The 9546-nt window shown below is 36.4% G+C and overlaps 1 protein-coding gene across 1 annotated transcript in view; it reads left to right on the forward strand.

Annotated features, from left to right (window-relative positions):
- LOC149221873 (uncharacterized) overlaps positions 1-2349 on the forward strand; it is an 85236-nt gene extending 82887 nt beyond the window's left edge. Inside the window, exon 4 of the mRNA XM_089385258.1 lies at positions 97-2349. Coding sequence (XP_089241384.1) covers positions 97-310 — 214 coding nt within the window. The 3' untranslated portion in view covers positions 311-2349. The remainder of the gene's footprint in view (positions 1-96) is intronic.
- The last annotated feature ends 7197 nt before the right edge of the window (positions 2350-9546 follow it).

Genomic DNA, 9546 nt, shown 5'->3' on the forward strand with positions numbered 1-9546 from the left:
GTAGAAGAGACCCAGTTTTCTGTCTAGAATTTGGTCTTTGTTGGCTTGTTTGATACATCTATCAAAGCCGTGCTAAAAGAATATTCTGTATTTCAGGTATGATGCAGCACAGGAGCTGAAGAAATCTTGCCTTAAATCTCTTTCATTAGGAGAGATCATACATATATTGCACCTTGCCATAAAGGTTAAAAGATGGTTGAGACCAAGTCAGGCACAATGGTCTCCATTGACCATTACCATTGGCCAGAGATCTTTTGGATCTAAACCTGATGGTTATCAAGGAGGATCACCAACCTTTTCAGAGAAGTAAGAAATAGTTGTGCCAAAGAAGGCACACCATAGAGACAGAACCAGTGTTAGTTGAATGTATGAGTGCTAGTGCTATAGATCTTGTTGAGTAGGGCGTCAACAAAGTGTTGTGTGTTATATGTTATAATGTTAGTATGTTTCAGCTTCTGAGAGTTCATAACAAAGGCAGTAATAATCATGCATCTTGTTGCCATCAGAAGCAGCGCAGAGTTATTATAGATACCAAGGGATATTTAGAAAAGAGAAATACTCTCTTGATTAGTTTCTTCACATTGTCGGATTCTCCGGCACAAGTTATTAAACAGCTATATTATATTCTTAATAGTTTTTCTAATCAGGATGAGGGAGGATATTATTTTCAGCACCACAGAAGCTGAATTACTGATTCAAATACATAGCTTCAAAGGTCAAAGTTGTTGCTGCCTGAGGCAGATCAGGGTTTGTGCTGATCTCTTCTCTTTCTGAATTGAGGTTGGATTTTAGGAGTGGTTCTAAATATATTCTGGGAGTTTTTTGCCTCCAGCTTGCAAGAGGTTCTCTTATTTCTGAACCAAGGTTGGATATGACATTGTGATTTAGAATTAAAAAAATTTCCAGTCCTTGTGTCTTCAGATTTTTTCTGGAGAGCCTGGATGATTAGAAGGTAATATGGGGACATTATCTATTCAGTTCTCAACAGGTCTTTCAGGAAGAAATATAATTTCTCAAGAAAATGGGATTTCATGTTTGAACTCGGGGAATTTGTTAACTATAATCTGTGTATATTGTGGTTACTATGGCCACAATGTAAAGCTGGACTGCAGGCTGTGGTTACAATGTACATCACTTCTGTTGAGCTATGTTGCTTCTAGTGTGGGGAATACAGGGACATTATCCATTGGGTTCTTAGCAGGTCTTTTGGGAAACAAGGATTTCGCAAGAAAATAATATTTCTTGTTTGAACTTGGGGATTTTGTTAACTGTAATTTGTGTATATTGTGGTGATTATGGCCACAATGTAAAGTTGGACTGCAGGCTGTGGTTACAACACTTCTGTTGAACTATGTTGCTTCTAGTGTTGTTGAACTATGTTGCTTCTAGCATCCAGTTGTGGTATTTCACTATTATTGAAGAAATTACAGGTGAAATATTTTGTGAGGATTCTGGCATAGTCATCAAGATACAAATTCTGGAAGACAGACCCCGAGCTGATAGTTTTTTGACTTGGACACATGGTACTCTAAATCGGTGATGACAGAAGCAGTCTGAGCTTGAATTTTCAACTAGTCTGATTTTGTGAGCAATAGTGGCATGTTTGAGGCAGTATGGAAATTTGGTATCCTTAAAGCCTGAATGGTAAAGCCTTGTATGTGAACAACTTTGCACAACGTTTCAGAAAGCTACTATTCAATTACATGATGCTGGACGGGATGTTAGAACCATGCTTTTTTCAGTTTGTTATATGGCTAACTATATACAGGTGAGAAAAAATAACATGTTGACAGGAGTAGAAAACAGGTGAGAAAATGTTCATTTACTGTTTATGAGTGGATGAGTCGTAATTATATTCAATATGCTGTTGGTGTTGAAGCTATAAAAGGAGAGGTGGTATTGTGGGTTTTATAATCTCGAAGTCAGTTGGGAAGGAGGAAGTTGAGGGCTTGCAGTTTATGAAATTGAGCATCGTCAGTGATTGTAAACAAATGTTCTAGTGATTATTTGTCAGGAATGCATTTGGCTAGAGGTGGTTGAAGTGTTTGCTTCTCATTCTCCAACCCCTTTTAGAGTCAATATAATGTAGTGTAAAGGAATGCAATTGCTTATATTCAGTTGCAGTGAATCTCATGGTACTGTTATTCTTGTCTTAAGACCTTCGGGTTGCGATTCTGATAAAAGGAATCTCAGTTCTAACCTTCTTAAACTACAAATTGTTATAACACGTTTAATTTTTACTGCATTCAGAAAACCTGTTAGAGACAATACTATGTGGTGTAAAGGAATGCAATTGCTTCTATTCAGGTGCAGTGAATCTCATAGTACAGTATTATTCTTGAGTCTTAAGACCTTTCTTTGGGTTGTGATTCTGGTTAAAGGAATCTCAGTTCTAATCTTCTTTCATTACAAATTGTTATAACAGGTTTACTGCATTCAGAAGTTTGGCAGTTTAAAATTTTTGGATAGTCTATTTACAAACAATTGTTGATGACATCTAGCTATGTTCATGTCTCTGATGCAATATAAGCCATTTTGCATGGAATTAGGCATAAGAATATGATATGAATGCAATGGTAAAAGTGTTTGTTGCAGATGATTTATGGTGCACTTTGAATTTGGAATGATAACCTTCTGGAAGTCATCGATGTGATGATAATTTCTGAGAGGATGAATTCCATTGGGATTCAGGAACATGAATAAAGTTATGCATTGCTCTTTGTATGAAATTATGATCAGATATGGGCATTGCTTCTGCATGTTTAAAACTTATTGCCGGCTAACATTTATGTTGGAACCTAAAAGGTGCCTCCAAAACGATGTGCATGTTCCCTTTTTTATGATTCAAAATGGGGTCTACAGTTTAAATGCCATTGTCATTTTTCCTCATTTAAAAGATAACTGCATTATCTAAATTTGGTTTGTCTGAGATGATAGAAAGATGGTTGCATTAGTGAAATTCTTAGTCTGACAGTCAGTACCTTTCTGTGAATGTGGGCATCAGATTTTCTTTTAATGGAATTGTCTTGTTCTTGTGAATATACTGTGCATGATTCCGGTCTCTCACAATAGCACATGGATTATAACATTAGTGGTTGGAACTTAGCGTTACCAAGCTTGTTATATATTTTTTGTTGGAATCGGTTGTCTCATTCCTGTGAATATACTGTGTGCATTATACGGATTTTCAATGCGTGAATCTCTGTCAGAATAGCACATAGATAATGGCATTCGGGGGTGTTTCTTTGATTGAAAGACGTTTGTCTGAGCTCAATTGATGGAAAGATGACTGCATTAGTGAAATTCTGAGTCTGACAGTTTAAGTACTATTTTGTCAATGGGGGCATTATATTTTTCTTTTGATGGAATCAACTCTCTTGTTCTTGGGAATGTACTGTTTATGATGGGGATTTTTCTTACGTAAATCTAGTCTGTATAGATTGTGACTTTAGTTGTTAGCATTGCTGTGTTGGTTAGATTTTTCTTTTGATGAAATCATCTTATTCTTGTAGTGATTTTCCATGCATGAATCTATGTCACAATAGCACATAGATCGTGACATATTTTCCTTGTTTGAAAGAGTGCATTATTTAAATTTGGTTTGTCTGAGCTCACCTGATGGAAAGATGGCTGCATTATTGAAATTGTCAGTATGACATTTAAGAACTGTCAATGGCGGCGTTGGAATTAGTGAAATTCTTACTCTGACGGTCAGTACTTTTTTGTGAATATGGGCATCAGATTTTCTTTTAATGGAATCATCTTGTTCTTGTGAATATACTGTGCATGATTCCAGTCTCTCACAATACCACACGGATTATAACATTAGTGGTTGGAACTTAGCATTACCAAGCTGGCTACATATTTTTTGTTGGAATCGGTTGTCTAATTCCTGTGAATATACTGTGTGCATTATAGGGATTTTCAATGTGTGAATCTGTCAGAATAGCACATAGATAATGACACTTGGGGGGATTCTTTGATTGAAAGACGTTCGTCTGAGCTCAATTGATGGAAAGATGACTGCATTAGTGAAATTTCGAGTCTGACAGTTTTAAGTACTATTTTGTCAATGGGGGCATTATATTTTTCTTCTGATGGAATCAACTCTCTTGTTCTTGGGAATGTACTGTTTATGCTGGGGATTTTTCGTACATAAATCTAGTCTGTATAGATTGTGACTTTAGTTGTTAGCATTGCCGTGTTGGTTAGATTTTTCTTTTGATGAAATCATCTTATTCTTGTAGTGATTTTCCATGCATGAATCTATGTCACAATAGCACATAGATCATGACATATTTTCCTTGTTTGAAAGAGTGCATTATTTAAATTTGGTTTGTCTGAGCTCAACTGATGAAAGATGGCCGCATTATTGAAATTATCAGTATGACATTTAAGAACTATGTCAATGGGGCCGTTGGAATTTTCTTTTGATGGTGTCAATTGCCTTATTCTTGTGAACATGCTGTGCATAATTGGGATCTTCTACCCATGAATCCAGTCTGCCACAACAGCACATAGATTATGACATTCGTTGTTAGCATTACCCTGTTGTATTAGATTTTATTTTATTAGGATTAATTGTTTTATTCTTGTGAATATTCTGTGTATGATACTGATTTCTCATGCATGAGTATGTCTGTCACAATAGCACATAAATTATGACATTAGGGCTTTAGCATTATCACTTGTAAGAGTGTTATGAACTATCTTATCTCTTGTATATTAAGTATTTAGTATGACAAAAGTGGTGCCTAGTCAGTGCTGCAGATCACCCCTTCGTCCTGGGTTTTTCAGAGGGAGGACTGTTTTAACTGCTAGCAGCAATAGCCATTGGTAACCCCACATGACTCACTGGGAATGGATCTCATGACCTCCCTGGGCATTATCCCTTGGTGGAAAGGGTTGAACCCACCAAGCTAACCCCACCTGGAGCTATCAATTGTCTTATTCATGTGAATATACTCGAGAATGTAGCAAATATACACGTGAATATACTTTGAGAATATATTGTGTGAGGAATTTGCAAAGCGAATATATTGTGCATGAGGAATTTGCAAAGCTTGAACCTGATTTGTCACAACAGTTGTGTTACAACATCATAGATTATGCTGTAGTGAATTTTTCTTTTGTTGGTATACATGGTAGAGATTTTCCATGCATGAATCTGTCTATTACAATAGCGCACACATTATGACATTTGGGCTTTTAGCATTTCCAAATGTATGTAAGAATCAAGATGCCAAATAAAAAACCTATTTTATGGTTGGTTGCACTCGTAAGAGTGTTATGAACTGGAAAATCAACGAATGCAAAAAGTTCTTGGTTTACATTATAAGATGTTGACTTTATGTTGGGAAGCTGGAAACAATAACTCGATGCCTGTTAGGCACACTGAGCTTTCATAGTGAATCTTAAAGAAGAGTGGCATGTAGTATTTTGAATACTATATTTATTTAAATATTTGTTATCCAATAAAAGAAATTATGAAATGTTTTATTTAGTTTTTTAAATGGCTATGGTTGGTTTCTAATCTAGAAATCATTTAAGATATGTGATATTGTGGATGCATATGGATTTGTTTTTTAATGTTTAGCCAGTGGCACAAGAAGTTTGTGGTTTTGGTGAAGCAATGCTTCGAACAAAAAGTTGAACTTTAGACTTTGAGGGTGGTGTGCAGCACACACATTTTGGAGTACTAAAAATGAGCTTTTAAGTTTTTGAAGTAGCCATACATTTTTGGAGTCTATGAACACAACAATTGATGGAATTCAATTTTGTGGTCCATGAGTACAAAAATGTATATTAAAATTTTCCTTCCCAACTAGGCAATTTTTTCTTTATGGAATATGAAAACCATCAATATGAAAGTGGAATGGTGCATTTGACCACTCTTGGAAAGCATTGTCTTTTGTGCTTTGCAACAAATGATTCAACGAGACGAATGAATTATTTGCTAGGCTTTCTTTTGATTTGAGTTCAATTTTGAGCTCAAGTCTAAGGTGTTTTAATGAGTGAAAAGCTTCAATAGCAAAGTTTTCAAGCATTGGTTTGGTGTGTGGAAAGGTATGAAGGTGTTGGAAGCTTTGGTGATTTCCCTTGATTGTTGAGGAATTGGGAAAGCTTTGTAATTGTAAATAAGATATTCAATGCTTGAAGAATGTAATCTGATGCGAGGAGTTGAGGAATCAATTTGTAGGTAATTAGGGAGGTTTTTCATCACTCTTGGCAATATTTTGATGGAGGGTAAACATGTTGATTACGCAAACTTGTTGGTTGCCTAAAATTGTGATTTGCTTCATGAAGGTTAAGGCATTGGGTTGGGAGGTGAAAAACCCTCTAATCTTGACAATTGATCTTTGTTGATTGAATTGGGTGAAATTTTACTTTTCTTGCTCGAGGAAAATGTGAAAAGAAGCTACTTTTCATTAAACTAGCTCAAAAGACCAAATCGCTAGGTTGGGGGGCTTATTAACTCAGAACCAATGAAATTACCAAATAAGGCCTCAAAGTTTGCAATTTGTGTTGCTTGTTAGTGCTTTGAACCTAATGAAACTGCGAAATAAGGCCCTGAAGTTAGCAATTAGTTTCCTAGAGGTAAATCTCTTACCTTGTTTCTTTACTTTTGAAGCCAACAATTGAGCCTCAAGGATTTAAACTCAATGATTGACATTCTTCCTTTTGTTGGATTCACGGCTTCCATATCTAACCGTTGAGTTCTCTTTGGTGAGTAAAATGTTTACCCTTTTAAAGATTGAATGCTACCTTTTCTTCTTTATTTTACCCTAGTGACATCCTTCAATATGTGGTTGCTTCTCTTCTCCATTTCATTTTGTAGGTTTATAATCCTTTGGAGGCTTCCCAACGAGCAGCTAATTGTTTTGGGTATTTTTGAAGTGATATGCAACACCCACCATTGCTTGAATTGTGCCATTTTTCAAAAAAATTGATCTATAGAGTGCTATCGAGTTGATTTTCTCAGGCTTCCTTTGTTGCATGGGTGTTAAACTCATAATTCTAAAGTCTATTTAGTTAGGTAGTTTTTGCATCAAGAGATGCTCTCTAGCGTAGTATGGTAGCGATGTTGTAATGTGATGTCCTATAAACATTTTGATTCAATCAAAATAAAGTAAAAATAAAAATAACCCTAAAATAAAAATAACTTCAGACTAAAATAATAAAGATAAATAGTTTACGTTATTATTATTATTATTATTATTATTTGTTGGGTAGTTACAGTAAACTTGCCTTGATCAAGTTACTAGTGATTTTTGAGCTCGAGGTTTACGAGAACCCATGGTATTCATGTGGAATATAACTAATTTAAAGAGGGGAATTAAATTAGGTTAGATCCATCTTAACTCCGTATCTACCAAGCATCGAGAGAGATCAAATCTCTTGAGATGCAAACTTTTTTTAGAGTAAAAAGGGATTCGATCCCTCTTGACGCTTGGTAGCTCTAGAGTTAAGATGGATCTAGGCTGGTCCTAGGTACCATAAAGTTATTTAGATAGGTGTTTTTCGTAGAAAAAAAACTAATTATATAAGTGTTGTATTCTAGAACATAAAAGCCCTTGTTCATTGGAAAGTTTTAATTGTAGACACATTTATGTGTACAAATAATATATTTTATTATTCAAATACTCTAATGATGGTTTACAATGCCTTAGGGCGGGTCACCATAATAGGTGTTGACATGCCACAAGGTTTCTTTTAGAAGTCATGTCTTTTGAACAATAATGTCCTTTCATAATTAATGGTATTTTTTTTCCACTGGAAAAATCGTAATCTTTCATTTATGATTTGAAAAATTACATGTAGATGCCTTTCGGCATATGCTGCATTTCCCTGTTGCCATCTCTGTAAGCATGTTCAAAAATGGTGCTCAGTTTTTGTCAAATAAGATGCATAGTTCCTTCATCACCACGCAGGTTGTTCAATTCAGAAAAAAACATGAATAACAAGATTAATGTACAGGTGGGAAGAAATCAGACTTTTCGCCCTTTTTTCTTCTCAACCTTTCTCCAACACCCTTGTGACTCTGTTGAAGTTATAAGTGCTAGTGCTGATTCAACCACAGGTTGTGGGTTGTCTCTGATGTGTCTAAAATGTGTTGACGTTTAGATCTGCTCATATCCATATTTTCTGATGGCCTTGCCAGTTCTGTGACTATATGTTCCTGTGGATTTGTATCTTCTACTTTTGATTCTTTGTTCATCTGATTGGTTTCATTTGGGGCTACATATTCCTCTTCTTCCTCCTCCTCGTGATCCAAGAGTGGTGGAGGAATTTGCCACCCCTTTGCTTGTTTTCCCGTTTTCTTCTTTCTACAGTTGTCTTTATTGGCTGCTGGACATATGCCTTGTAGGTGTCTTGTTTGTCGGCATATTCTACATCTGAATGCAGTGTTTTCATAATCTCGTACCTGAGTCCAGCGCCTCTGTCTATGCTTCAGCTGAATTTGGTCTAGCAGACCTTTGCTGAGGTCTACTTCCACACATATTTGTGCAAAAGTGTAAATTATTTCCTCCAATTGTTGGGTATCCATTTTGATGTAGCGCCCAATAGTATTACCGATTCCAGCTAGTACTTGATGATTCAAGAGATGAATTGGGAGGTTGTGTAGGCGCACCCAAACTAGCATCTTAAAGACAATCATTGTATTTGCATCAAATTCTGGAAACCATGGTGTAATGAAGAGTCCTGTGGATCCCCAGAACTAGGGTCCTTCCTGTATTACAATGTCTCTGTCCTCCGCTTAAAGAAAGTACACAATGAAGAAACCCTTAGAACAGAATTTCACATTGTGTGGTCCAGTTCGTGAAGATCTTATGAACAGATCAACCGGTTTGGGCCAAAAGCAGTGGAATCTACATATTATTGCTTGTCTTTCATAAATAGTGCAGTGTTCATCTGTTTCTGGTATATCTATGTTGTATTCTGGGATATGATTTAGCTGTTCCACAATGTATGGCTTTGCGTCCATACCTGTTTGATTTGGTGCTGCTCCATCTTTATTTTTCCCTTGTAGTATGTTTTTAAAGGATACATTGCCTGTTTTTTTCCCCTATTGTGTTCTTGTGAATTTTGTTGAACCAATCCCACTTCACCCCTGAGAGGATTTCTGCTGTTGACAGTTGCACCTCCTCTTATTCTCAGATTGAGAATGATTGTTGACAGGGGTGCAATTTTGTAATCCCAGAGATACTTTGAATCTTGAAGAACTCTGCCCCCATGTATCAGATTTTGTGATTTGATGGGGTATCCTAGTTGTTGCATTATGAGTTTTTGCATTTGCTTAATAGAGTCTATCACTTTCACCCAAATTAATTTCGATTTTCCCTCCGGAGTTTTGACACAAACCTGGAAGTTGTGGGCATTTACTAGTGATCCAGATCTCTCCTGGTTTGTCCTGTCCGGCATTATAAGATGTGGATTTTCCTGCGAGAGATCTAGCCCTGAGATTCTGCTTCGCATCTTTATCTCACCGCTGGTCAGCTTGCCCTTCCTTCTTTCTTCAGCGTTATTGCCCCAGGTGCCATATAG

This window comes from Pinus tabuliformis, chromosome Q, assembly GCF_031772625.1.
Source record: "Pinus tabuliformis cultivar Carrire ecotype Pingquan chromosome Q, CPIR1, whole genome shotgun sequence".
Taxonomy (NCBI): domain Eukaryota; kingdom Viridiplantae; phylum Streptophyta; class Pinopsida; order Pinales; family Pinaceae; genus Pinus; species Pinus tabuliformis.